Genomic DNA, 27,908 nt, shown 5'->3' with positions numbered 1-27,908 from the left:
CGGAAGAGATACTGTATAGGAACACACTTTGCCAACCAAGAGGCTATATATACATGTGATTTTAGCATAGCTCAGGTTACAGAAGTCAGCCAGCCCCTTGCAAGATGTTCTTTTGTCTGCCCATGGCTTTCTTATCCCTCTGCAGGAGGAGACTGAATTAACAGCCAGAGTCTCCCGTGCCTTTCATGCACCCTGAATTTTAATGCACTTTTAGTCCTGTGTTTGTCAGAAGAGCCCTGGAGGCAAGGGAGGCAGGTACTCTCCTCATTTCAAAGTTGCATGACCACATCTGGACACAGTGACTCCTAGGCCAAGGGGACTCAGCTATTGACCCCCTCATTTCCTGAAGAGATCGCAGCTGGTGGAGAGGGCCAATATCCCCTCCGCATTCAGGCTGAGGGTCCAGGCCGCAAGTGACACGTGAACACAGTTCCACTCCTCTGGGGGCTGCTCAGGGGCTGTCCTGCCTTCAGTGATGCTCTTGCCTCCCATCTTCCTGGGTGCCCTTTCTGGGTTTTAGCCAGAATATTAGAACATCCCCAGGTTCTTCTACCCTGGGTCTGGGCAGCCTCTTGGACCCAGAACAACAGTGCAGTTATCCTCACCAGATCCCGGCAATGCACTGTGGCTCCTTCTTCTTCCTGTCCAAGCTCTTGCCCCATCCTGGGAGCAGAGGTATGGTGGTCCTGTCTCTCTTGCTCCCAGGAGCACCCCCTCCCCACACATACACATTCCATCAACACCACTCATAACCACAGGTGAAAGGACCCCACTGAACCTCCCTTTTGCTCCTGGTTAGTCAGATCAAAAGGTAGATGGGCCAAGGCTAAGGCCAAAAAAAATGAGGTGGGAACATGACATAGAAGAGGGCATCCTGCTAGCACTCTCCTGGCCTGGAAGGGAACAATCAAGCTGGAACCCAGCCATGGGCATAAATACAGTAAGCTCCAGAGAGCTAGGAATAGGTTGATTAGACTTGGTAGTTAACTCAGAAGATTATAAAAGTTTTTGATTGAGGCATACTGTAAATATTTGTAAAACACAATCACCAGCTTTCCCATCTTATCATTAGCAGTCTAGTGAATCTGTGGAATTTCTGAGATTCAGGATCTCACGGGATCTCAAGATCCCTCTCTGAACACAGATTCTCAGGATTCAGGGCAAGAGATGCTCAGATTGGGTCTGAGATGCCCCTCCAGGAAATGCCTTAAAGGTATGACTTCACCCAAACTCTTATTGGTAGTCTGTGCATTATTAGATGTTTAGCAGCCTCCCTGGCCTTGCCCACTAAATGCCAGTAGCAACACCTCCTCTCCAAGTCATGACAATCAAAAATGTTTCCAGACCTTGTCAACTGTCCTCTGGGGCACAGAATGTCCCCTGGTGGGAACCACAGCTCCGCAGGACCTGGGCATCTTGGCCAAGAGCCTTCTAGAGCCCTGGGAGGGGGCTCCAATGGAAGGACCCAGATGCTGGGTCTGAGCCCCCCTTGTCCTGCCCAGGCACGCATAGAGGAGCTGGAGGAAGAGCTGGAGGCTGAGCGCACCGCCCGGGCCAAGGTGGAGAAGCTGCGCTCAGACCTGTCCCGGGAGTTGGAGGAGATCAGCGAGCGGCTGGAGGAGGCCGGTGGGGCCACGTCCGTGCAGATCGAGATGAACAAGAAGCGCGAGGCTGAGTTCCAGAAGATGAGGCGGGACCTGGAGGAGGCCACCCTGCAGCACGAGGCCACGGCGGCCGCCCTGCGCAAGAAGCATGCCGACAGCGTGGCTGAGCTGGGCGAGCAGATCGACAACCTGCAGCGCGTGAAGCAGAAGCTGGAGAAGGAGAAGAGCGAGTTCAAGCTGGAGCTGGACGACGTCACGTCCAACATGGAGCAGATCATCAAGGCCAAGGTGGGCCCGGCTCTCCTCTCCTCACCCTCTCCTCCCTCACCGCAGCGCAGGGTACCTTCCCTCCATTTCCTCTCTCTGCCATCGCTCTTATTCTCACTCCCTTCATCACCCTCTGGTCTCTCTCCCTCTCACCCTTGCACCCACCTTGCCCTCCCTCTGCGTCTCCGTCTCACCACCTCTCCCTTCTTTAATTCATGCACCCTCTTCAGATTGTGCCCCTCCAGCCCCACCCGTCGCCGCCCCATCCCCCCGCCTCTGTGTTCTCCCCCACCTTGGCCCACCTGTCCTTCCTCCAATCCACCCAACCCTCCCACATTCACCCCTCCTGTGTCCCATGCCATCTGAAGGCCAACCTGGAGAAGATGTCCCGGACACTGGAGGACCAGGCCAATGAGTACCGGGCAAAGCTAGAAGAGGCCCAGCGTTCCCTCAACGACTTCTCCACCCAGCGAGCCAAGCTGCAGACGGAGAACGGTGGGTGCCCCTCACCAGGCCTGTGCCTGCCCCGGGACAGAGCATCAGTTGCCCCCCTCCCTAGCCCACAAACCCTCCTTCCCACCTGCAGGTGAGCTGTCCCGGCAGCTGGAGGAAAAGGAGGCACTGATCTCCCAGCTGACCCGAGGGAAGCTGTCCTACACCCAGCAGCTGGAGGACCTCAAGAGGCAGCTGGAAGAGGAGGGCAAGGTAAGGCCAGCTGGGTGGGCAGTGGACGGGACTGAGAGCCACCCTGGGCAAACAACCTCAGGAATGGAGGCTGGAGTGAGGCTGGAGACTACAGATAGGCCTCTGAAATAGAAAGACTTTCAGGCCAGGTTCTTCTACTCTTCAGCTAAGCCACACCCAAACATCACTCCTTCCCTTAAAAAAAAAAAAAAAAAGTATTTGGCTGCACCAGGTCTTAGTTGAAGCATCTTTACTTGCGGCATAGGGAATCTTCTTCTTTTTTATTTTTTGCATGTGGAATCTTTAGCTGTGGCATGTAAACTCTTAGCTATGGCATGTAGGATCTAGTTTCTAGACCAGGGGTCAAACCCAGGCCCCCTGCACGGAAAGCACACAGTCTTAGCCACTGGACCACTTGGGAAGTCCCCCTCCGTTCTTATATGGGAAGAGGTGGGCAAACTGGGAAGGTACCTCAAGACGTTGAGATTCCACGACACCAGCCCTCACCCTGAAGGAGGCTGAGATTTGATTCAAGGTCATAGATATGAAAAGATCCGAAAAATGGGGAGAGGGTCTTCCCTCCCACCTTCCCAGAAGCTGAGCCCACCTGCTGGTGCCACCCCTCCCAGGCAAAGAACGCCCTGGCTCACGCACTGCAGTCGGCCCGGCACGACTGTGACCTGTTGCGGGAGCAGTACGAGGAGGAGACTGAGGCCAAGGCCGAGCTACAGCGTGTCCTGTCCAAGGCCAACTCAGAGGTGGCCCAGTGGAGGACCAAGTACGAGACGGACGCCATCCAGAGGACCGAGGAGCTGGAGGAGGCCAAGTGAGTCCCGGGCAGCGCCCCCACCCCAATTCTAAGACAGGAAGGAGCAAGCGGACCTTGGTGGAGACAGGCAGAGTGGGCGTGGGAGGCAGATTTAAGAAGGAAGACAAGAAGTGGGGAGAAATGTGGTGGGCAACAGAGGTGCTTGGGAGGGAGCCTGGATCCTGCACTCTGGTGACCCCTGGCTGGCCCCGACTCACATCCTGTGACGGGCGAGCTTTTGGCCCGGGTTATACCTGATGCTCACGTATAAGACGAGCAAAAAGCTTGTTGGTCAGAGGAGCTATCGCCGATCAGCCTGGGTGGGGAGGGGTGGAGACTGCCACCCAGAGGCCGCTGCGGGTAGGAAGGAGACTGTTCTAGGCACCCGCAACCTTGGCTCCCTGGAAGCTGGGCTTCCAGAGCATCCCAAGGAGCTGTGGGGAGGGGCCTGGTTCTTCTCATCTGGCAGTTCTGGGAGGGGTGGTCCCAAGGCACCACCGTTCCCAGGTAGAGTCACACACACACACCCAACCACCCTGGGCAGGAAGAAGCTGGCCCAGCGGCTGCAGGACGCCGAGGAGGCCGTCGAGGCCGTCAACGCCAAGTGCTCCTCGCTGGAGAAGACCAAGCACCGCCTGCAGAACGAGATCGAGGACCTGATGGTGGACGTGGAGCGCTCCAACGCGGCCGCTGCCGCCCTGGACAAGAAGCAGAGGAACTTCGACAAGGTGGGCCCGGGCTGCGGGCCACAGCCAGGGGGCAGAGCAGGCCGGCCGGAGGGAGTCAGGAGCATCCTCCCAGGAGGCTGAGGCTAGGGGAGGCTGGGCCAGGAGGGGGACCTGGGTCCCGGAGGTGGGGCCGGGGCTGCCCCTTGAGCCGCTTCCGTCTGTTGGGTCCCCACAGATCCTGGCCGAGTGGAAGCAAAAGTACGAGGAGTCGCAGTCGGAGCTGGAGTCCTCGCAGAAAGAGGCGCGCTCCCTCAGCACCGAGCTCTTCAAGCTCAAGAACGCCTACGAGGAGTCCCTGGAGCATCTGGAGACCTTCAAGCGCGAGAACAAGAATCTGCAGGGTGCGGGCGCAGGCCGGGAGGGGCGGGGCGGGGAGGGTCCGCACGTGGCGCCGCCCCGCGGCTCCTCCAGGCCACCCCGCACTGGCGCAGGCAGCCCCCGACTGAGCCGCCCGCCCCTCCCACAGAGGAGATCTCCGACCTGACTGAGCAGCTGGGAGAAGGAGGGAAGAATATGCACGAGCTGGAGAAGGTCCGCAAGCAGCTGGAGGTGGAAAAGCTAGAGCTGCAGTCGGCCCTGGAGGAGGCCGAGGTGAGGGCCTGGCTCTGCCTGGACCCCTGCCTCTGACCCTCTCCTGCCCACCTACCATCACCCTCCTGTCTCTGACCCCCTAGTCTCCCTCACCTGGGGGTGATGGTGACCGAAGACAAACTCTATTAGATCATTTTCTTAGTCCGGAGTCATATACCCAGTACCCACTACTACCTCCAAAGCCAGAGTCTGCACAGAGGAAAATGCCACAGCTTGATCATAGGTTTTTCTTTCCCACTGGGTTTATAAAGTTGAAACCTGGCCATCATAACAACTCCTCAGACAGGGGGTGGGAGTGTCAGCTCCAGAGTTAAACAAATCTGAGTTTGAAACTTGGCTTGAGGACCTCCACTGTGTCATTAGGCAAGTTCCTTAACCTCTCTGTACCTGTTTTCACATCTGTAAAATGGCATTAATTGTACATACCTCGATCCCTGAGTTAGGAAGGTCCCCCTGCAGAAGGGAATGGCTACCCACTCCAATATTCTGGCCTGGAAAATTTCATGGACAGAGGAGACTGGTGGGCTACAGTTCATAGGGCCACAAAGAGTTGGACAAGACTGAGTGACTAACACTTTCATATTTTCATAACATTTTCAGTTCAGTCACTCAGTCGTGTCCAGCTCTTTGCGACCCCATGGACTGCAGCATGCCAGGCTTCCCTGTCCATCACCAATTCCCAGAGCTTACTCAAATTCACATCCATTGAGTCAGTGATGCCATCCAACCATCTCATCCCCTGCCGTCCCCTTCTCCTCCTGCCCCCAATCCCTCCCAGCATCAGGGTCTTTTCCAATGAGTCAGTTCTTCGCATCAGGTGGCCAAAGGATTGGAGTTTCAGCTTCAGCATCAGTCCTTCCAATGAATATTCAGGACTGATTTCCTTTAGGATTGACTGGTTGGATCTTTTACGCATGACTGTTATGATGATTTAACAAGGTAACGCACTTAAGAATTCAATATATATTAGCCATTGTTTACTGTTCATTTTTAAGAACCTGGGACTTCCCTGGTGGCTCAGACGGTAAAGAATCTGCCTGCAATGCGGAAGACCTGGGTTCAATCCCTGGGTTGGAAAGATCCCCTGGAGCATGGCAAGCCACTCCAGTATTCTTGCCTGGAGAATCCCCATGGACAGAGGAGCCTGGCGGGCTAAGGTCCATGGGATCACAGAGTCAGACACAACAGTGACAGTATAGCACAGCGCAGGGATAGCCCTGAGATTTGGGGCTTCTGACTTTTTTCACTATAGGGTGAGGGACTTGGGAAACAAAGAGAAACGTTTGAATTTATAGTTGTAGAAATCCTTTTCTATGCTATTTTAGATGGGTCAGGAACATGCAATGTTAATGTTGGAGCGTCTTGGCAATTGTGAGGTCAAAACATTTCCTTGATGAAGGAACCCCAGGGTATCCAGCATGTCCTCCCCCACAGCACCCAGGTGGCCTGGGATGCAGGTCCTGCCTCGCTGCCTCCAGGTGACACCTTGCACCCTCTCGGCCTCCCTCCCTGACGTGCCCTGTGCCCTGCGGTCCCTCTCCCCTCCAGGCCTCCCTGGAGCATGAAGAGGGCAAGATCCTCCGGGCCCAGCTGGAGTTCAACCAGATCAAGGCAGAGATTGAGCGGAAGCTGGCAGAGAAGGACGAGGAGATGGAGCAGGCCAAGCGCAACCACCTGCGGGTGGTGGACTCACTGCAGACCTCCCTGGACGCGGAGACGCGCAGCCGCAACGAGGCCCTGCGGGTGAAGAAGAAGATGGAGGGTGACCTCAACGAGATGGAGATCCAGCTCAGCCAGGCTAACAGGACAGCCTCAGAGGCCCAGAAGCATCTGAAAGTTGCCCAAGCCCATCTGAAGGTAACAGAAGTGAGGGCTCTCAGAAAGGGATAAGTAGGGTTGCTCACAGGAATGGTGAAGGCCCGAGGAAAGGGTCCTGGGCTAACAAATATGAGAGTATGGGGGGCACCAACCTCCTGGATTTGGAGGCTTGAAGGAGGAGAACTGATCAGGCCCTGGAGCATGTTTTGGACCAATCCCGCCTGTGGGCCTGGAGACCTGAATGTGTTTCCTGAGGTTAACACGAGGTTTGTCACTATAGGGAGGGATGTATCAGATCCCAAATGGAGAGGCCCTGATGGGGGCCTTCCCACATCACCCCTATCCCCGGCAGGACACCCAGATCCAGCTGGACGACGCAGTCCGTGCCAACGATGACCTGAAGGAGAACATCGCCATCGTGGAGCGGCGTAACAACCTGCTGCAGGCCGAGCTGGAGGAGCTGCGGGCCCTGGTGGAGCAGACGGAGCGGTCCCGGAAGCTGGCGGAGCAGGAGCTGATCGAGACCAGCGAGCGGGTGCAGCTGCTGCACTCCCAGGCGAGGAAGCTAGGGGAAACCTGCTGAAGGCCAGAGACAGGGTGTCTAGTGAGGTTCTGAACTAGATGCCCAGAGAAAGCATATGTCCAGCCAGGATCATACACTATTTCTTCTCTTGGACCAGCTTACATCTGTCAGTCATGGCTGCAGAACTACTACCTTGAGAAAGGGGTCTAAACGTAAAAGCCAGCCTCAATTTGCTCTATTAATGGGATTTTTGGAGTTTAAAGACAGCTTCCCTTGTGGCTCAGACAGTAAAGAATCTGACTGCAACGCGGGAGACCGAGGTTCCATCCCTGGGTCAGGAAGATCCCCTGGAGAAGGAAATAGCTACCCACTCCAGTATTCTTGCCTGGAGAATTCAATGAACAGAGGAGCCTTTAAGGCTAGAGTCCATGGGGTCACAAAGAGTTGGATGACTGAGCAACTAACACACACATCTATTTGCAAGTCAGATTCTCCACAGAGCACCATTTTTCTGCAATCCCATATACACTGTTTTCAGCTATATTCAGCAATGAGTTTTTATGTCCATCTTACTGCACTGTCCTGTGGAATTCTGTTCCATAATCTAGTACATATGGGAATGACATCACCCACTGACATCCTCTCTTCCTTACCTCATTACATTCTTTCTATAACTACAATCTCTTCCAGGATACAGTCCTTTTAAAACAGTTGTACCTGTTTTTCTTGGAACTCCCTGCAGGGAGGGATTCCCTGGAATTTCCTTTCATTCCCCTACGTAGACATGTTACTAAAGAGCTCAGGAGTGGAACTACAGACCCTTTCCTGCTTGAAGTCTTTAGAGCTGAGTCATTTTACATATAATGTCTAGAGTACATATATTTTCATTGGAAAAAAAGAAAGCAGGTACAAAACAAGGAAAATACTAAAAGCAAGACATGTTTTTTGAAAAATGACTAGTTCTAATTTTCTCTGGATAAATGTGTAGAATCATGTAACAAAGTATATACATCCAACAGTTTTCCTTACCCTTATCTAGAACACCAGCCTTATCAACCAGAAGAAGAAGATGGAGTCAGATCTGACTCATCTCCAATCAGAAGTGGAAGAGGCAGTTCAGGAGTGCAGGAACGCTGAGGAGAAAGCCAAAAAGGCCATCACAGATGTGAGTCACTGCACCTTCCTGCTTCCATGAAAGACTCAAACAAGGGCTCTGGATTCAGGCCAGGCCACTGTGCTGTAACAGCAGTTACTCTGCCCTTGTGTGGGCTTGAGGGCCTCCAGGACCAAGTGTCAGGATGAGAAAGAGGTGGCCCTTATGGGAAAGAAGAGGCCCCCCAACCCCGGGCCCTGTTCTTTTCCACTCTCTCCCGTGTGCAGGCTGCCATGATGGCGGAGGAGCTGAAGAAGGAGCAGGACACCAGTGCGCACCTGGAGCGCATGAAGAAGAATATGGAGCAGACCATCAAGGACCTGCAGCACCGGCTGGACGAGGCGGAGCAGATCGCGCTCAAGGGCGGCAAGAAGCAGCTGCAGAAGCTGGAGGCCCGGGTGCGGGAGCTGGAGAACGAGCTGGAGGCCGAGCAGAAGCGCAACGTGGAGTCGGTCAAGGGCATGAGGAAGAGCGAGCGGCGCATCAAGGAGCTCACATATCAGGTGCGGGCACTGGGGCCACGCACTCAGAAGTAGACGTGAAAACGTATCCCTTGCCCCACCCCCTGACCTACACAGGCCCCACGCAGAGCCCCCCTGCCACCTGCCTCTTGAGAACCTGTCTTGGGATTAGTTTTCTTTCACATTCTCTGAAGACAGGTTGGCTTGAGTCTGAATTTTTTTTAGCAAAGGGAGAATCTGCTTCTACTTCTTGAAAACTCCTGAACCAGCATTTTCCCAGATGTTTAATAACCTGAAGTGCTACCATGAAGGCTTCAGAACCGTCCAAGGCATCTTTCCACCAGCCTCAGAGGCAGGGGCGTTGTGTGGCATTTAGTGATAAAATCAGGGATGGGAAAAGACTCAGATCTTCCATGGAACTCCTAGGACAACAGATAGAAGGCCTTAGAGAAAGAAAATTCCAGAATGGTCTAAGCCTTCCATCTGCATAGCTCAGAGCTTTTGTTCTTGACCTATTACTTCCCAATATGCCTGGGTAGGAAGGACAAAAAAAAAACGAGGTGTTGGTTCATTTGACAGCTGGATATGAGAGGCACGGGAAAGAGGTACAAATGAGAACTGCAGGTGTGTTGTGTGGGTGTAAATAGAAACAGCATCCTAGCAGAAGCAGTGATCAGGAGTGACCAAGTGACATACGAACCATTGATCCTGGTGCTCAATACCTGACCAAGAACAATATATCCTGGGTTATGATAATTAGAATGATCTGGATTATGATAATCCCTTCTTTCTGCTTTCCTCCTGAGTCCTCTCTGGTTACTCTAGACCCACTGCCGAGAGCATCTGTGGTGCTCCAGATTAGATCTGGAACAGCCCTGACGTCTCCACATTATCAAATGAAGAAATCTCGTTTGGTTCCAAGCCTTTCCTCCTGTTTCTCACTTCAGGGCCACAGCCCTCTTTACTTTTTAGATCCTGGTGTGAGAACTCTGCCATGCCCTTTGGCCTATACGTCTCCTCAGAGATGAAATTTGTGCACAACCTCTTTGGCCTGGCCCATGGGAGGGAGGGGCAGCTGAGGCCTGGGAAGAGAATGGGGTCGTGAGGGAGGGAAAGATGATTGCTCTTGCTCCTTCCCCCAAACTGGCCTCCTCCACCCATCTGCCCCCAGACGGAGGAAGACAGGAAGAACCTGCTGAGGCTGCAGGACCTGGTGGACAAGCTGCAGCTGAAGGTCAAGGCCTATAAGCGCCAGGCCGAGGAGGCGGTGAGTTCATGGTTTTCTCTACTTCCTATGTATCAGAGCCGACAAGGGTCCACCCCAGTGTGGGACCCGGACGGAGGGATTGCTGTTCACTTTAACTCTCAAACTCAGAGCTGTGGCAGGCACTCCTGAGTTAACAAAAGCAAAGCTTATTCGACCCAGGACCTACCCACAAGCTGCTTATAATCCACCTAGCAGTGAGCCCAAGAGAAGGCAGTGCAGCTGCTAATGCAGCTTAGAGGGCCAGCCAGTGCTGAAAGCTGGATGGTGGCAGGGGAACTGGGCCTGGAAAGGGGCCTGAGAAGGTACAGCATGGTGGGGAGGACATCGGGTGAGCACGGAGGTGCAGACATGAGTTGCTGATGCGCATACGTGTGCAAGAACCCTCAGGGGTCGGGGAGCATCTGTCCGGGTCGCAGCTGGACAGGGACGGTCAAGCTGGATTCTGAGGGGGGCGGACCAGGCAGCATGGGATTCCTCTTAGGCAGTGGGTAGCCTGGATTCTGAGCACTGGGTAAGGTGCCAGGCATGTTTGTGGAGGGTGCCAAGCCAGGAGCAGGACACTTTTGTTGCAGGAACATGGGTGATAGATGACAGCGAGCCCCTGGATTAGGAGCCTGGGTACCCCCTCACCTCATCCTCCCATCCCCCCGAACCCCCACAGGAGGAACAGGCCAACACCAACCTGTCCAAGTTCCGCAAGGTGCAGCACGAGCTGGACGAGGCGGAGGAGCGGGCGGACATCGCCGAGTCCCAGGTCAACAAGCTGCGGGCCAAGAGCCGCGACATCGGCGCCAAGGTGGGTCCCTCCCCAGGCCCTGCTACTCACCCCCATGGCAGCACAGCCCCCACACCTGGGCATCCCCCTCCTGCTCAGAAAAGCCCCCTACAGGCTGGAACCTCCTTAGAAAGTCCAGTCCCACCCCGCCTATACCACAAAGACCTCTAAAGGGAACCCCAAGATTCCCAAGGCCTGAACCTCTCCCCCTAAGGGCATCTCCCTTTAGGCCCCTGAAAGCCCTGGAGATTTCTCCCCACACCCTTCCTTCCTCTCACCAGCTGCTCCCTCACACCTTTTATTCTTTCTCAGCAAAAAATGCATGACGAGGAGTGACGCTGCCTCCGAACCTCACTCTAGCTGCCCTCCAATAAACATGAATGCCAGACTTTGCCTGAGCCCCTGTCCTTCCCGCCGGCTGGCCAGGAGCCGTCCTGGACTCCTTGGGGGGAGGGTGGCCTGGCCCCTGCATCGAGCTGGAGGAACCAAGACACCCCACATCTCCAGAGGAGGAACTAAGGACCAGAGGGGTACGGCAGCCTGCCTCACCTGAGTCCCCATACTGCTCATCAACCAACCACCAGGGACGAGAGGGAGGAATTTCACAAACGAAGAGCACAAAGACACCAGAGGGTGATCCCATCCCAGATGCCTAGACACAGAGTTGCACTGCTGAAACTGAAGCCCTCCTCCACCTACCCCGCCTCTGAAGCCACGGGGGTTAAAAGTGTCCTGTTCCCTCCAAAATGAATTCCCCATTGATGCTAGGAGAGGCTCAAAGCTGGCTGGGGATGGAGATAGGATGGCACAGGTGGCTGGAGCCCGGGTGTGTGGGCCCCCCTTCCCATAGGGCATCCTGGAGCCAGCTGATGCCAAGCTGAACTGAAGTGCAGTATGGACCAAACCTGGGCCTTACGTGCCTCACGTTGACCCCTCACACACGCGAGCAGAGCACACGCAGGCCCACACCACAGGGCACGTCTCTGCTCCTTCCAAGCTCCCACCAGGGACAGGCTGGCCTGGGTCACACAACTGCTCAAGGGACAGGGTGGGTCCTGAGCCCCCTCTGCTACCAAACCCCTGCCCCCTGCTGTGCTTTACAGTCAGGCTCTCCTGACCACCTTCTCATTCCCATCACTGCTCCCCTATCTCCTGGACTCCCCAGCTAAGCCCTTCTGATCCCTCCTCTGAGGCCTTCACCAACCCCTGTCCAGGATGTCCACCACCACGTCTTGAGAATGGCCTGTACAGAAAGTCTTGAGAACCATGGGCAAAGACCAAAGAAACACAAAATTCAGTCGGTTCTAGCCCTAGAAAGGCCACCAGCCATGGTGAGGAGCCAGGATGTGAGGACAGGAGAACAGGACGTAGGGGCAGGAAAAGCCAGACCAAGAGAGGCAGGTGGATAGCATCGAGGGGAGCAGAGTGCCTCTACCAGAGCTCAGGTTTAGGCAGGTTTTGGGGCCACGGCCTGCATCTGGACAGAGCACCCGAGAAGAAGGAAGACATTTCAGGGCAGGAACACACGAGTGTTGGAGAGGGGCTATGAGCAAGTCAGCTTGGAGGAGCTAGGCCATTTTGGGATCTGCAAGGCTGTGCAGAGTCATCCTGGCCACACTGGGCTCTCATGGGCCAGGAAGGGCTGACTCCAAACTCCCCCTGAGCTGTGACTGCCCTTCACTAGCTGGTCTCCTTTCCCATCTGTGAGGCTCAAGGAGGGGGGAGTCTGCCAGCCACCTCTGAGTCCCTGGGGCCCAGCACAGGGTCTGCACATGAGATGTTCAGGAAATATCCTGTTGGGGTGCTGGCAGCCTGGGAAGGTGGCCCTACTGACGGAGAGAGCTGGAAATGAAGCTGGGCCGTTTTTAATGAGCGTCAAGGGGTTCAGTATAATATCCAGAACACCTGTTTGGGCGTTAGAAGTGCTGGGCTCCAGCCCTGTGTGTGCATGGTCAGTCATTCAGTCGTGTCCAACTCTTTGCGACCCCATGGCCTGTAGCCCTCCAAGCATCTCTGTCCATGGGATTCTCTCAGCAAGAATACTGGAGTGGGTTGCCATTCCCTTCTCCAAGAATCCTCCTGACCCAGGGATTGAACCCGGGTCTCCTGCATTGCAGGCAGATTCTTTACCGCTGGGCCACTGGGGAAGCCCGGGCTCCAGCCCTAACTCTGTCACAAATAAAGAGGTCACGTCCCCTAACTGAGCATGTCCTCTCTTATGTGAAATGAGGGCATTGAACCAGGTGATATCTGAGGGCTTGTCCAGCTCCAGCAACAATGGGACTCTCCCTCTTACATTGGATGCAGACCTCTCCCTGGTGACCTGGGGGGTCAAGTCCTCCCCACACCACCAGGGGGAGCTCTACACATGCCCCAGGCAAGCAACCCACTAGAAGGGCTGGACAGGTGGGCCTTCATTCACCTGGAGAAGGCTTGTGCTTTTTCAGACACAGGACCCGGGGTGCCCAGCCACCAGGCTCACCGCAAGGTAGCCTTGCACCCAAGAGTCATGGCATGGATATTCTGTGTTGAAGGACATCCTCTGCATCTTCAGTCTAAAGCCCCACTTGCTCATTGTTCAGACCTGGTCCCAGAGAAAGGACCATGACCTGCGCCATGCAACATTCCCATGAATATTCCTAGCATTCCTGATCTGCCTAATTTCTGAGGAAGAAAGAGATTCACCAGTAGGATTCCAATCTTTTAATTTGGGAATGACCAGCTTCCTCCTGCACCCTCCCCTTAGTCCCTAAAACCCCCTCCCTGGCCGAGCTTCATCAAATACCAGACTAGCCCCCACAGACAAGTCCACGTGACTTCTCAGGCCTGGTTCCATCACTGTAGGCTGGGGCAGTAGACAGTAGGCTAGGGAGCTAGTGAATCCAAAGGAGATGAGTCTCGGCTCCCCTGTCCCACGTTCTGGCTGGGCTCAGAAGCCAGGTATCCCCAGGGTCACTGCTGGTCCCCTGTGAAGATGGAGCCAGGTGGGATAGGGCATGGGGGGGTAGCTGGGTTGGGGGGCAGGGGGCATCTCCTCTCCCCAGAGGATAGGCACTCACCCTGGGCAGCCCTGGGCACCATCTCGGTCCGGTAGATCTTGAAGGCATCGTAGGCAAAGACAGAAACCAGGATGATGCCAAACACCTGTGAGAGCAGGAGGGGGATGCCACAACAAAGGCCAGCGAGCCACTGGACACCAGGGAGAGGGAAGTGGGTGATACAGGGCAAGGTGTGAGCCAGCCCCTGGGCACTGACTTGAGCTTGGGGGGGACAGAGGCACAGGAAGGGTGCGACCATCAGCCAGAGGTCCCTGGGGGTTGGGGAGAGCTGGAGAATTCTGCGGGTCTGGACTCACAAAAGCAGCAATGGCAGCTCCGTCCCGGGAGGTCACAGCCGCGAAGGAGACCACCAGGAAGATGATGATGGCGCTGACACAGCGGAGGAAGTCCTGGGGGTTGGGGATGCAGGGTCAAAGGGAAGCAGAGGGCAGGCGGCATCAACCTGAAGTTTTCCAGGCTAGTCAGCGGCTTGACCCTCAGGTACTGGGAATCCCTACACGGAGATATCCTTGGACACAACATAAGGCGCTTGAGAGACAGAAAGCAAGAGAGAGCTCACACAGCTCCCCAGGGGAGGGACGCAGATGGACGCAGAGGGACAGGAACCAAGACAAGAAGCCAAGGGGCTGGGCTGGGGCTGGACTTGCATCAGGAAGTGGTCTGAAGGATGGGGTCAAAGCCATGTTTGACTATAGGACATGGGGGCTGGATTCCTTGCTTACCCAGGAAAAGGAGAGAGGCTGAAAGAGGAAAATTCAATGTTGAAAGAAGAAAGGGCCCAGAATGGGGTGGGGGAGGCAGCATGGGGTGGGGACCCTCACCAGACAGGGCCAGTTCAGCCGATCGAAGCGCTGGTAGTACTGGGTGGCATAGAGAAAGAGGAAGGCTAGTGTGATGAAGAACTCCAGCAGCGCGGCAGCCATGTAGGCAGAGATGGAGGCCGTGAAGCAGATGAAGATGATGAAGGTCAGGGCCTGCAGGGCCGAAGGTGGGAAGTTTACCAGGAAGGGGACACAGGCCTGGACAGGTCTTTGCCTCCCTCTTTTCAGGAAGCTCCCCCAGCCAGCACACCACCTGCCCTCGGAGGTCTTGCCAACCCTGGTGGCAGGAGCCATGCCCAGGGCCTTTGCCCATCAAGGGCTGACTCCAGCCTCCCACCTCTGCCAGCCCAGGCTCCCCCTGCTCCGGGGCCCCAGCAGCCCCAGCAGTTTAACCAAGCTTCATGGCTCTGGGGAACAACACTCTATGAAACCCAAGAGAGTGGGTCCCCCTTTAGCACTGGGAACACCAGCCCCTTGAGTGGTGGGACATCAGCCTGTGCCCCCAGGAGGTACCCCATGCCCCATAATAATTCCAGGATGCCTAAAACTCCTCTAACAAGGACGAGAGCCCCTGGTTCCATGCCAAGAGGCAAGGATCAGAAGGCAGATGCTCCAGAATGGATGTGCGTCCCCTCAGCTCTCAAATGTAGGACGAGGTATATGCCGAAGACTCGGGTTTACACTGAGGTCTTGCTAAGTGAATAAGGGAAGGTACTTTCCTGAGGACAGATGTTCACAGGGAGCAGGCAACAGATAAAGCGGGGCTGCAGAAAGTCTGCCCTTTTGGGTAACTGAACTTCTTGGATATGCCGAGAAGCAGCCATCTAAGGCCCGGGAGGAGGCCGGCTGGTGTTACCCCGTCCCATCCCATCCCTGTGCCTCACACTCCCTCAGTGTCCCAGAGAGTGGTCCGCTGTCTAGCTTCAATCCTTCCTGAAGACACTGAAAACTGCTGTTGCTGCTTCCAGGTGGAGTAGCAGCAAGAAGGCAGGGGAGATGTAGGGAGGGTCGCTGGGGCAAGCGGGGTGTCCGAGAGGCGGGGGAGGGAGGCTGCTGAGGGGTGAGCCCTGAGGGGCCTGGGGCTGGGAGGTGAAGCTCTAGGCTGAGGAGGCGGCTGTTACCAGCTCAGTTTCCAGCAGGATGCCTTTGAGGGAGGAGAGGAAGGTCTTGTCCACCGCGAAGCCCTCGAGCCCTGCAGCTGCCCCCTCCTCAGGGGGCCGGTCCCGACGACTCCAAGCATTGAACATCTCCACGAGGCCCACCGGGTACAGCCCCCCACTGCCACCAGCCCAGGAAGGAAAACAGGAGGATGGGAACCTGGCAGGACGGGGAAGCAGACAGGAGCAGGAAAGGCACTTCGAGAAACCTCAGAGTGAAGCGGGCAGGGCTGCCGTGGGGGCCCGGAGAGGGCGGCCGCGCGGTGGGGCGGGGGGGGGAGGGGGGCGGCTTGCCCAGATAGGCCTTCACCCAGCTGCCCAGAGCGCCCTGCTGGTGCCTGCACTGGTTCCCAGGAGGCACGTGGAAGAGGAGGGGCGGGGAAGAGGGGAGGGGTCAGCTCTCCTCTTACTTGGAGCCTGACCCCGCCCACCCGCCGAGGGTGGGCGAAGGGAGGAGGAGAGAGGGGGCGGACTGCGAAGAAACCCGGAGGAGCTGGGAGGTGAGCCGAGAAATGGGCTAGGAGCCCCCGAGAACCCAAGCCTGAGGAAGTTTGCGTCCTCCCTTCCCTAACCTTAACCCTCTTCCTCACCATCCTTTCTCCCTTTTCCTTTCAGGGAGGGTGGGAGCTGGAGCCCGGCCCAGGCAGCGCCCCTCAGGACCAAGCTGTAGCAGCCAAAACTGAGGACAAAGGCAGATTGTTAGGGGGACAAGGGGGCGCTGTGTGCCTGCTGCAGTGCCTCAATGGGCCTCTGTTTCTCCAGTATGCCAGGAGGGCAGCCTGACCCCCACCCCGGTGTTTAGGGCTGGGCCAGGGAGCCAGGGAAGGGGAGGGATGGGGGGACCACAGCGGAAACTCTGGAGGGCAGCAGGTGGAGGCTGACAGTGGGGAGGAAATGGGACCAGGCTGGGGAGGGACCGCAAGATGCTCAAGCACCAGGGATGCCAAAGACAAATTAGGCCACTTTTAAGTACAGATTATTTATTTGAACAATTCTCTCCCTGCTCAATAACAGCCTCTTCCTTAGCAGCATTCATGTCAAAAGACTAGCAACTCCACCAGGAGGTTTAAGAGCTCCAAAGTCGACGCTCACCAAGCGTTTGATGAATGAGGGAAGGAGCGAGCAAACTACTGGACTGAAGGGCTCTCCACTGGGGAAGGGAAAGATCTGAAAGTGCCTGTGCGGCACCAGGGCAGCTGGGAGTGGCAGGAAAGAAGAGACACACAGAGCAGAGCTTTGAAGACCTTTCCCAGGAGGAAATGACAGGATGCCCGTTTCCAGGGACCGTAAACAGCCACTACTGCCTTGGATTTGCCCTGCATTTCTCACCCACTCCAAAAAGTGCAAAGTGCGCTCCCCCATGGTCCCCCATCCTGTCCCAAGATCCTGCTGCTCCGGGTGGCCCTTTGGAGGGGCTGTGCCTTCGGGTGTCCTGGTTCACCACAGCAGGTGGCTGTCCAACCAGGGACCAGCCACGGTCGGCACAGCTAGGCCATCACACGGGGCCGCACGCACACGCAAGCCAAGGAGACACGGTAGAGCCTGCGTTCCAGGCAGTAGCCATGGTGGGCGCCCTGCTGTCCAGGGCACGGCCGCCTGTAGAAGACGGTCTGGTTGTGGTAGAGCAGCTCTGAGTTTCCCAGGGGGTCCATGTGGGAGCCCGTCTGGAGGCTGACACAGTGTGGACACAGGCAGCGTGCGTGGTACAGATCCTGCGGGAGCCGGTTCAAGTCTCTGTCCAACCTGTGGGGCGGCAAGAGTCAGGTCCTGGAGGGAGGGGCCGGCCAGGGGCAGTGAGGCTCCGGGCTGGAAACGCCAGGGCTGCTGTCAGTCCTGTGGCTTTGGTTCCAGCTTGGTGCCCACAAGCCAGGTGGCTGTGAACAAGTCACCCCCTCTCCCCTGGGATTTATTCTCCTGAACTGTGAGGGTCGGGGATGGAAGAGTGACTTTCCAAATGGTGCCAGAGCCCTGAGGGGGGTGGGCCAGGTGGGGAGCTCCACTGGGGCCCTACCAGACCAGCTGTGGTTCCGTGTGATCCATATGCTGGGTTCTAGCATCAGGTTTCCTTGTGTGATTGTCAGTATATATGTATTTTTTTAAATTTAAAGTAAAAATTGCTTTTATATCCAAGTATAAGAAAGCATGAAGTGAAGGCTGACAGTCTGCCTCTCACCAGCCCCACTCCCCTGAGGGAGCCACTGTCTGCCATGTCCTGCCCGTCCTCCAGATTCCAACTGTGCATGTATAATAAGCACATGTTCGGGTGTATGGTAAGACTTATTGACTTATTCTGAAAAGGTTTCATAGCCCCCAGAAGATGTGAAAAGTCAGTGCTCCAAAGGTCTGTGCTCCAGAAGCCCAGTAGGAAACAGCCAATAGGTTGGAAAACCATCCCCCCAACAGACAGGCCTTTGCAAACTGGGGCTCAGCTAGTGTAGCATTTCCCAGAGTGGATTCCCTGACAAATGCGCTGTAGCAGAAGGGGTCTGTGGTCAAATGATTCTAGGAAGCGTTGAGTTTAATGGGCTCTTCTCTGCAGACTTCTCGCTGTGAATGTGCTGAGCACGCTGAGAACCTCTAAGGGGGTGGGGACTGCAGCAGTTTTCCCCCCATTTACTCGACATCACTTTTTTTCTGAGGAGCAGCTTTTGCGACACATGTTGCAAAGCACGTGCTTCAGGGAAGACCAGCCCGAGTGGTTATCAAGGGTTCACAGTCCAGGTGTCTAGACCCCAGCCAAGTCAGCCGTCTGGTACCCAGCCTCCCCAGAGGGGTTCCCAGCCTCTTTAGATTTAGTCTAGAAGCTAGCCAGCCTACTGAGACCACTTCAAAGCATAGTGGCCTGGAGTCTCCACCCTGGACTTGGTCTCAATCAAAGCTGGCCCCCTCCCTAGCCAATGACCTTCTCCTTTCATCCCCAAAGCCAAGGCTAAGCCAGAAATAGACTTACAGTGGGTGGAAACACAGATACCCCATGAGAATGCAAAACGGGAGAACTATGTTTGGCATCCTTACGGTACTAATTTTTAGTATTTTAATTCATTGTCCCAATTTCAGTACTTTCTACTATTTGTTTACATCATGACATAAATAGAGAATTATAATATGTGGCAGCACATGGAGAAAAAATAAGACAGGCCATGATCAAAGACAACCAGCCTGGAGGTCCAGCCACCCAACTGTCCCCCCAGAGCAGAAAGAGGGTATAATTAGAATCCATTCATGGCTCAAAGCACTAGCATTTGGGATTGGGCTGCTTTGTTCCTATATTGTACATTATTCCCTGATATTTTTGTTAGAAAAACACAGCCATTGTAGGAGAAGGAAAAGGAGAAGAAAGGAGAGGAGGAGGAAAGATAGAAAGGGAGGAGGAGGGGAAGAAGTAGAGGAAGAAGAAAGGAAGGAAACCTACATTTTCTGTACTAAGTTTAGATTTTTCACTGTTTCATATGATCTGCATCATTAGGCTATAGAATATCATTTCACTTTACAGATGAGAAAAACTAAGCTTTGAATCCTTGAGCAATGATTGGCCCAAGGTCACCAAAAATGTGTCAGGGCTAGACCTTGTCTAACACCCAAACTTGATAACCTCACTGAGGTAAAAGGGGGGCATAGGCTGGAATTGGCTGGAACTCCCCTGGTCCCTCACACACATCCTGACCAGCACATGAGCAGGCGTTTAGGAGGGGGCAGGGGCTGGCAGACTCACTCATATCTCCAGGGGGCGATGGAGCGGCTGTTGAGGGGTCCATCCTTGCTGGAACTGCAGGATTCTGGGTGGTGGGCAAGGCTGGTGGTCTCTGGGGGAGGCATGAACACACTGTTCCACTTCAGCCACTCCTCAGTGGGGTTCTGTCCCTTGCTGGGGCAGCAGCCAGGCCAGTGGGTGCAATGCCTCTGGGACCCCAAACAAAGGGTGTGGGTTCCCATGACCATTGCCAAGAATGCCATCGCCTGTAGGAAAAGGCTGGTGAGAAAAGTGCTCCCAGCTAGTCTGCATGCCCCCTCCCCAAGCTGTGCTCTGAGATTCTAATTCATGTCCCATCTGGTCCGCAGCCCCAAAGCTGAGAGCTCCCTCCATCCCCAGCCACATCTCTGCTCCTGCCTCACTCAGCACCGTCCTGGCCAGGCCCCTGCAACTAACCTGGTACATGCTGGATGCTGCTTGCCAAGCCTCAGTGCCACGCTGGCTGACAGCAAGGCCTTGTGGAAGCTGTTTGACTGGAGCAGTTTGGGAGTCCTGGTTTTATTTTCAGCAAACCTGTTTTGTTTATTCAAATTTATTTCCACTACCTTTTGGAGGGTGTGACCTGAGATTAAAAAACAAAACAAACCCCCCCCAAAAAAAAAAAACTTGAAAGTCTTTCCAAAAGCTGCTTTAAATGCTAGACTCATGGAAGTTGTGATTAACATCGTCGTAAGCCTATTGAGTAAACTTTGTTCTTTGCCCTTTTCTGGGCGTGGGGTCAAAGTAATAGTATCCTGTTATTCTGTGCCTTGGGAAACAGGCATTGTGAGAATTCTGATGGGTCACTTGATACCCGATATTAGGGAACATCACTTGGACTCTCTCCAAGAGGCCTTGCTGCTATAATCCCTGATGCTCCCACCCAGGGTCTTGTCTCTTCTCTTCCCTTTCTTCTCAGATATCCTCAGGATCCTCCACTTTAGTAAACATTTCCCTCTGTCTGCTTGTTCTCTGACCCCTTCCTCATCCTCCATGACCCCAACTTCTATAACCACAATCATCTATGATTTCTCAATGTCCATTATTTCTCCCCAACTTCCCCTTGCCCTCCCCAAGGGCCACCTACTCCCATTCCTGTACATCCCCTGACCTCCTCTGGACTCAGGGTACAGGCTTAACCCCATAAGCTGCCAGGAAGGCCTGGACTACAACAGTTTGTTGGCTGGATGTGCAGGGTCTAATGGAAGAAGTGGTGGGTGACTGTTCCCATGGCACAAATGAGAAGGCAGAGCCAAGAAGAGAGGCAAGGCGACAGCCTTAGCTAAGAGCCAACAGAAGCACTCAGCTCCCAGATCAGCCTGCCCCACCCCTACTCACTAGCTGAGGAGCATGGCAGGGGCATCTGCTACTCTCAGGCCATGGGGTAAGGTCTTGCAGTCACAGGTCCATAGACCACTGTCGGTCAGGAGAGGATATGTGTGCTCTGGCAAGGTTCCAGCTGGGCCTGGCTGCAAAGACACAGGTCAGTCAGGGGCCACCCATCTGGGGAACTCTCTGCCTATTTTGCTCCAATCTTTTTCTCTGCATCCTTGTTCAACAACTCCCCTCATCCCCTCACCAACCCCCCTCCACTCCAACACACTCATATACAGACACCGTCTCTAGAGTGATATTTCCTGATTTGCATGTGCTTTCCCTTAGAAAATACTCCTTTGGTAACCAACGACTCAGGAAATAAACAAAGGGAACCAGGAATAACTTAAATGGCAGAGCGATAAGGAATCTTTTGAATGCTTTAGGGCAAAGCAGCCCTAAAATAGAGGCGTGATGAGGTCAGAAGTCATTCGGAAGTGGGAGAAGCTGATCTGGTGAGTTCTGAGGGGCCCGGAAGTGAACGGGCGGTGAGAGCTTAGGGTCAACAGGTGATGGCTAGGAGAGCAGGGCCACTTAGGAAGAGCACTGGGGCCAGGAATACATTGCCCCACTCTCACTGGCCCACTCTCTGGCCCTGTGCTCCCAGGCACCCTCTCACTTCCATCCGCCCCCTCAGCTCCTGAGATCATGTGCCAGGATGGTGCCAAACCCTGCACATGCATCAGCTCGTTTTACCTTCATAATAAAACCATAAGATGGAAATTACTGTCCCCATGTTAAGATGAAGAAATTGAGACCCAAAGAAGTTGAGTAACCTCATCAAGGTTGCAGTTAGGAGGAAGCCGAACTGGTTCCCTCCCAGCCCTGAAAAACTCCAAAGCTAAGCAAGCTCCTGGTATGGAAATGCCACACTGTGGTGACCTCTGGATGGAAGGGAAGCCCCTGATGTAAGGGATTTCCTACTCACCCAGGTGTGGGCTGGACAGGTCTCACCTAAACCTGCCTGAGGCCACAGGGCATTCCTGCCCACTCAGGCACAGCCCGGCTGGCTGGGATCCACGGCTCCGGCTACCTCTCCCTCAGCCTCAGTTCTGCCCCATGACCCCCAGAGTGGCTTCTGGTGTTCCCGAACAACCCCCAGCCCAGCAAAGGCTTTGCGGGGACCTTCCAGAAGTGCTGGATCCCTCGGGTTTCCCCCAAACCGAACAAAGTCTCAGAGGCTGACACAGGCCCAGACCTCTTGATCTTGGCCCCCATCCAGGACAGGATGCTTGAAAGAGCTGGAAGGGATCCCAAACACTTGTTTCACTTGCTGACGCTGCAAACGACCCACACTGATTGCATGGGATGTTTCCTCCAGGAGAGGCTTTTGCGTTGTCCCCCTGCCTCTGTACCATGATTTCCTCTGAGAAAACTGCTGAGGGGCATTCTCCCCTGTGATGACCAGGCCTGACACAGAACCTGTCCTTTGAGACACACACCCCTGCCCCCCGCGCCCCCGCCCACTCCTTGCAGTTGCTCAGCCTCCACCCTTATCTCAGGAGCAGCTGTGGGTCTCTTCAGGGTGACTCCCTGCCATGAGACACATTTTCCAGAGGGTTTTCCTCTTGGGGTGACTAAGAATCCCTGAGTCACTTCAGCTTCCAGGGAATCCCTGGGGGTGTAGAGAGATGGGGGTGGCCATGGGGAGAATGTGGAGGTAGAAGCAAAGTTCGTCCAGTACCTGATATCAAGGGTGCCTCCCTGCCTGGGGCTGACCTGGCAGCCACAGGCGAGATCTGAGCATGCCACCCCAAGCCACTGACACGAGGTCAGCCCCTAGCAGGAAAGAACAGGGAAGATGTGAAAAGGGGCATCCCACCTGGGCCAAGAAAGCCTGAAAGATGCTACGATGGTTGTCCTTCCCTTCCTCAGAAAGTCATTCGAGTTCTCATCCACTGTCTTGAAGTCCTGCCCCTGCCTCTGATCAGCTCTTCACCGAGGGCCTTCTCTTCTCCTTGTTCACAGAGATGGGCATGCTTGGTGGGGAGGCTGAAGGGGAAGCAGGCAACAAGGATGGCCGCAAAAGTATCTTCCTGGTGGCTCAGACAGTAAAGAATCTACATGCAATGTGGGAAACCCAGATCCGATCCCTGGGTTGGGAAGATCCCCTGGAGAAGGGCATGGCAACCCACTCCAGCATGCTTGCCTGGAGAATCCCATGGACAGTGGAACCCAGTGGGCTACAGTCCATGGGGTCACAAAGAGCCAGACATGACTGAGCAACTAGCACAAAAGGGCCAACCAGCTCAGCAGCCCCTGAAACAGTGCTGGAACCACAGGGCTCAGCAGGGTCGTGGATGCTCAAGTGCATTCACCTGAGGGGCCCGTAGGGCGGCGGGGTGGGGCTGGGGGGTCAAAATGCAGAAATACTTCTGCCCCCTGCTGGTAAACAGATGCTGTCCTCAGCCCTGGAGCACCCCTACACCACAACCTCCCTGTGACCCCACAACTGACGGGAGACTGCCTGGCCCAGATGGAGGCCTTCAGAACAGACTCCCATAACCTGATAGGGACACCATGATGGCACCGGTTGCTAATTATTTATAGGACCACCTTTAGTTACAAAGATCCCCCTCCCTTCAAAAGGAGCCTGCCTTCAAACAGAACCCATTCTTGTCTGGGAGACATGCAGAGAATCAGAGTGAACAGGACAAAAAACAGCAACTCCCACCCCTAGCCAAGGGCTGGTTCCTCCCCAGCTGGGCCTTTGCCTTTCTCAGTCCTACAGTCATGGCTGTAGGATTCATCCATTTCGTTCATCCTGTTCATTCATCCATTTGCCAAACATTTATTGAGCACCTACTAGATGCCAGACAACATTCTAAATGCTAGGAAGGCAGAGGAGGCCAAGTCAGATAAGGCTCCTACCTCATGTCTTAGGAGGAGAGGGATGGTAAATAAGGAAACAAGATAATTTTTGATAATAGTAAGTGTTATGAAGAAAGTGAGACAATGTTAAGAGATAAGGAATTACTCGGGGTGGGGGATTGGTGGGGGGAAGAGGGCAACTTTAACTTAAAAAGTCAGAGAAGGCCATTCTGAAGATGTGGAATTTGACATGATGATGGAAAGGTTCTGGGGAAAAAGTGGTCCAGGCAGAGGAAACAGGACAACAGAGTTCTAGAGGTGGAAAATCTTGGCACATTTAAGAACAGAAAGGACAATGTGGTTGGAAAACAAAAGCTAAGGAAGAGTGTAGAATAAGACAAAGTGAAGAAGCGGGCAGAGGGATTTCAGTAGCTAAGACTCCTTGCTCCCAGTGCGGGGGACCTGGGTTCAATCCCTGGTCAGGGAACTACATCACACGTGTCACAACTAAAGATCCCAAGGATGAGGATGAGATCAGCTGGGGGGCTCTGCTGGGAAGGGACATGAGTGGGAGAGAAGATTGGGACCCAGAAAACCCAATGGGGGAGTTCCTTCCTTTCTACCCTGTGAACAGTGGCAAAGGCAAGCCCCGAAGTCAAGGGCCCCCATCTGAGGCAGCCGCCCACCCAGGGTCTTAGCTACCCATCCAGTCTGGGTTTTTTTCCAACCTAACCTGGGACCCAGAATCCTCCCTGAACAAGTTAGAATCACGTTAAACCTCTGTTTGCAAAGGAGAGGGCAGAGATGAGTCATAAGGACAAGGAGAAGACTCCAGCTGCCATTGACACAGAAATGCTTGGAGCTTTCCTGAAGGTACAAGCTGGGGGTGGGGGTGGGGTCATGGGGAGCCAAGGTGAAGAGGGAAAGTCATCGCGCTAAGCACTTCACATGTATTCACACCTCACCAAAGTCACTATTCCAGATGAATAACGGAGCTTCAGAGATGTTCCAGAACTTGACAAACTTCACATAGCTGACAAACCAGGATTCACCCCCAACCCCCACCTCTCCCCGGGGCTTCCCAGGTAGCTCAGCTGGTAAAGAATCCTCCTGGAAAGCAGGAAACCCCAGTTCAATCCCCGGGTTGGGAAGTTTCCCTGGAGAAGGGATAGGCTACCCACGCCAATATTCTTAGGCTTCCCTGATGGCTCTCAGACAGTAAAGAATCTGCCTGCAATGTGGGAGACCTGGGTTCGATTCCTGGGTCGGGAAGATTCCCTGGAGAAGGGAATGGCTACCCACTCCAGTATTCTGGCCTGGAGAATTTCCTGGACAGGGGAGCCTGTCAGCCCACAGTCCATGGCCTCAAAAAGGGTCTGAGACGACTGAGCAACCTTCCACTTCACTTCACCTCTCCCCGAGTCTGACTGACTCCATTCCCTGCCTGGGCACTCCAGAAGCACAGATTCATTTTCCTGCCGGTTTGCACTCTGCTCCCCTCACCAGGGACTTCCCTGGTGGCTCAGATGGTAAAGCATCTGCCTACAATGCGGGAGACCCGGGTTCAATCCCTGGGTTGGGAAGATCTCCTGGAGAAGGAAATGGCAACCCACTCCAGTATTCTTGCTGGGAAAATCCCATGGATGGAGGAGCTTGGTAGGCTACAGTCCATGGGGTCCCGAAGAGTCAGACACGACTGAGCAACTTCACTTCACTTTCCCTTTTCCCTCACCTAGCTACAGGCACTAGCTAGACCCTCAGCTACAACAAAGGCAGTGAGCCTTCTTGCCCACCTCCCAAACCACCATTCTGCCAGGTCCCAGCACTTCCTTCCTGGTTAGTCTTTTCCAGTCTCTATCTATTTCCTGTGCACCAGTCAGAGCATTCATCTTTAGAACTGGGTTTCTTGCCCACCTCCATCTTGAGCCCCAATTTGCCTTGGCAGTCCTCTGGGCAGAGATTATACCAGTCACTCCCTTCCAGGCAGCTAGGCCCCTAGGGCTGGGATCTGAAAGAGGCTGGACCAGGTTGGAGCTGGAAAAGGGAGCTCTCCCATCAGATGCATCTGAAAATTTAAAAGTTCCTCGCCCATCCCAAAGGAGTCTGAGTTTGTTCATAGGTGCCCAAGCAATAGGGAGAGGAAGGCGCTGGAGCAGGTGTCTCTCCCTCCCCTCCTGGCAAATGCCTGGACTTGTGGCCCTGTGGAATGTGGAGGTGGGGTGGATGGGAGGGGAGGTAGGGAGCCTCTATCCAAGGCCTCAGGTTCACAAAGGACCTTAAATTAGACTTCAGATGTTATCTCCAAATGAGGCTATGCATAGAGCCATTGTCTCTTGTGTTTGAAGTGTTAATGCGTTAAACGTAAATATTGAAATATGCTACAGCTTTTCGATCCAGATTGGCATCTCATTTTTTTAAATCCTAGAAACCTCAAAAACAGAAGGCGGCTTCTCCAGCGCCCCTGAGGGGGCTTTGAAGTCTTCTTTCCAAGAGAAAGAACGCGGGGAGAGAGTGGGGAGCTGGAGAGATGCCGGCACGCGAAGGAGCAATAGGGCCGACAGGTGTGGGGACCAGAGCCTCGTCCTTTCATGAAGCTCCTGGGGGTCCAAATCCCAGCTTCTCTAAAAGAGTCCTGCCCTTTTGTGTCCGCAGTGCCCACTTCTACTCTACTCGGCAGCAGGAGTGAGCCAGAGTGTGGGCAGGGGACAGGCCTAGACTGGCAGAGGAGCGTAAGAGGCGCCACCATCCGCCAGCTCGCCCGCCCCCGGCTCCGGGACCAGCAGCTCTGGCCTCACGTTCCCTCGCCCGGGCTAGAATCTGTGTCAGCTCCAGACCCCCGGCCGGCCATCCCTGCGGAGGCCACGCCAAGGGAGCAGAGAAGCTCCGCGGAGGACCCCAGAAAGGCGGAGGGAGCGCGCTCCCTCCCAAAGGAAAGACAGTTGTGGGGCTGATGAAAGGGAAGCAGAGAGGCGCGGGGCTGGCGGGCGAGAGCGGGGGCGTGACGGGGAGAAGAAATCTCCGGGGAGGGAGAGAACCGCACCACCTGGAGGTCCGCCGCGACGTCGGGCTGGAGCTGGAGGGGGAGAGGAGCCGGGAGGGGGCGCGCAATTTAGCCCGAGGATCCTGAGCTGAAACTCAACACCCGCCTTTGGAGGGCTCGTCCCCCTTTCTCCTCCGCCCCTTCCCTTCCCCTCCCTTATCCCCTCCCTCCTTTCTCTTAATCCCCGGGACTGAGCCCCGCGCCGGAGCCGAGAGGGCCCGAGGGGAGGAGAAAGGAGCTGCACCCAGCGGGCGCCGGGAGCCTGGGAAGGGGAGGGAAGGGGAGCCGCGAGGGGGTGCTGAGCCTGAAAGCCGCGCGCGACCCCCGGACCCTTTCCAGCCCTCTCAGTGCCCGCCCCCCCCCGCCACTTCCAGGCGAGTCCGCAGGACCCTAGCCGCTGCGCCTCCTTAGTCTTCTGTTTGCTCCTTTTGCTTTGTGGCCTTTCTCTCGGTTCCCAGAGACACCTGGGCTGCCACGAGCCCTGGGGCGCTCAGAGGGGCCCCGCCAAGGGTGCGTGTAAGCGGGGCGGCGGGGGCGAGCGTCCTGGGCCAGGGGACCGAGGGTGGGAGCGGGAGTGCTGGCACCGAGGGTTGGAGGGGGGCGCGTGGGGAAGGCCGTCCCGCCCCCTCGAGCCCGGCCCGCGTGCGCGTAGCGAGGCACGGTCCCGGCGCCCCCAGACCCCTAGGCGCGCTGCGAGCAAGGGTGCGTACTCGGGAGCCCGCCTTGGGGGCTTCGAGCGTTGGGGCAGAAAGCCGCCACTGGGGTCGTCCAGCCCAGCCGCCCTGCTCTCCGAGGCCTTTGGCCTGGCCTCCGCTGCCAAGTCGGGCGACTTTGAAGAGACACAAACTTCTTGATTTTCACTGCCCCCGCCCCATCCCTCTCAGCCGGGCTGCTGCAGAGCCCCGGACGCCCGAATCTCAGCCCCAGGAGCACCACTCTCCGGCGCGGCTCCGGGTGGGGAAGGTTGGCCCCTAAACTCGCTCGTCCAGCCCGACCGCCCCGGCAGCTTCTCCCTGCCCTCGGGGCTGTCCTGAGCGCCCCGGAGAGGCGTCGAGCGCAGCCCCAGCTCCCACCTCCTCGCCCGTCCTGGCACTGGAAGGGAGCTTTGGGCCCATGCGGACCCGGCGTACCCCCGCGGCCTAGGACAGGCAGCTCCGGGGGCCTGGCCCACCCTGCAGCCTCAGGGAGGCCGCGGGGACGGGGCAGAGCGCACGCCCTTGGATGAGGTCCCGCAGCG

General features: G+C 55.5%; 3 protein-coding genes across 6 annotated transcripts in view; 1 reads left to right on the top strand and 2 right to left on the bottom strand.

Moving 5' to 3' along the window:
* The window catches only part of MYH6 (myosin heavy chain 6), a 39,386-nt gene extending 15,345 nt beyond the window's left edge, over positions 1-24,041 (top strand). The window contains exons 24-37 of one of the 3 annotated variants that reach the window (XM_040227259.1): positions 1,503-1,892; positions 2,240-2,366; positions 2,458-2,576; positions 3,185-3,381; positions 3,908-4,091; positions 4,267-4,432; positions 4,558-4,682; positions 6,231-6,539; positions 6,853-7,056; positions 8,063-8,188; positions 8,404-8,679; positions 9,809-9,904; positions 10,566-10,700; positions 10,992-11,072. In XM_040227259.1, the coding sequence (XP_040083193.1) occupies positions 1,503-1,892; positions 2,240-2,366; positions 2,458-2,576; positions 3,185-3,381; positions 3,908-4,091; positions 4,267-4,432; positions 4,558-4,682; positions 6,231-6,539; positions 6,853-7,056; positions 8,063-8,188; positions 8,404-8,679; positions 9,809-9,904; positions 10,566-10,700; positions 10,992-11,015 (2,478 nt within the window). In that variant the 3' untranslated portion in view covers positions 11,016-11,072. Of the gene's footprint in view, positions 1-1,502; positions 1,893-2,239; positions 2,367-2,457; positions 2,577-3,184; positions 3,382-3,907; positions 4,092-4,266; positions 4,433-4,557; positions 4,683-6,230; positions 6,540-6,852; positions 7,057-8,062; positions 8,189-8,403; positions 8,680-9,808; positions 9,905-10,565; positions 10,701-10,991; positions 11,073-23,918; positions 23,988-24,028 lie in introns of those variants that run through there. The other 2 variants (XM_040227261.1, XM_040227260.1) reach the window with 2 other exon arrangements.
* Positions 13,368-15,971, bottom strand: CMTM5 (CKLF like MARVEL transmembrane domain containing 5). The gene is made up of 5 exons (XM_040227277.1): positions 15,681-15,971; positions 14,560-14,712; positions 14,035-14,127; positions 13,739-13,823; positions 13,368-13,645 (listed from the first exon to the last, which is right to left on the bottom strand). The coding sequence occupies exons 1-5, from the start codon at positions 15,804-15,806 to the stop codon at positions 13,632-13,634; spliced, it is 471 nt and encodes a 156-aa protein (XP_040083211.1). The 5' UTR covers positions 15,807-15,971; the 3' UTR covers positions 13,368-13,631.
* IL25 (interleukin 25) lies at positions 16,677-27,806 on the bottom strand. Of its 2 annotated transcripts, XM_040227276.1 has the most exons (4): positions 27,745-27,806; positions 20,785-20,915; positions 19,429-19,673; positions 16,677-17,459 (listed from the first exon to the last, which is right to left on the bottom strand). In XM_040227276.1, the coding sequence occupies exons 3-4, from the start codon at positions 19,668-19,670 to the stop codon at positions 17,204-17,206; spliced, it is 498 nt and encodes a 165-aa protein (XP_040083210.1). In that variant the 5' UTR covers positions 19,671-19,673; positions 20,785-20,915; positions 27,745-27,806; the 3' UTR covers positions 16,677-17,203. The 2 variants fall into 2 exon arrangements, with proteins under 2 accessions (XP_040083210.1, XP_040083209.1); XM_040227275.1 differs by lacking the exons at positions 20,785-20,915; positions 27,745-27,806 and adding an exon at positions 19,864-20,023.
* Positions 27,807-27,908: the final 102 nt, after the last annotated feature.

This window comes from Oryx dammah, unplaced genomic scaffold (genome assembly GCF_014754425.2).
Source record: "Oryx dammah isolate SB20612 unplaced genomic scaffold, SCBI_Odam_1.1 HiC_scaffold_26, whole genome shotgun sequence".
Lineage (NCBI taxonomy): Eukaryota > Metazoa > Chordata > Mammalia > Artiodactyla > Bovidae > Oryx > Oryx dammah.
This window is presented reverse-complemented; position numbering and strand designations above follow the sequence as displayed.

Bases quoted from the DNA above. Each gene is read 5' to 3' on its own strand.
- CMTM5 (XM_040227277.1), bottom strand. From the start codon at position 15,806: ATGTTCAATGCTTGGAGTCGTCGGGACCGGCCCCCTGAGGAGGGGGCA. The intron at 14,128-14,559 runs GTGAGGGTCCCC...CCCAACCCCCAG, and splicing joins GGCTGAACTGGCCCTGTCTG to GACTTCCTCCGCTGTGTCAG. The intron at 13,824-14,034 runs GTGAGTCCAGAC...CTGCTCTCACAG, and splicing joins GAGCTGCCATTGCTGCTTTT to GTGTTTGGCATCATCCTGGT.
- IL25 (XM_040227275.1), bottom strand. The intron at 17,460-19,428 runs GTGAGTCTGCCA...GCCGCCCCACAG, and splicing joins ATCGCCCCCTGGAGATATGA to GTTGGACAGAGACTTGAACC.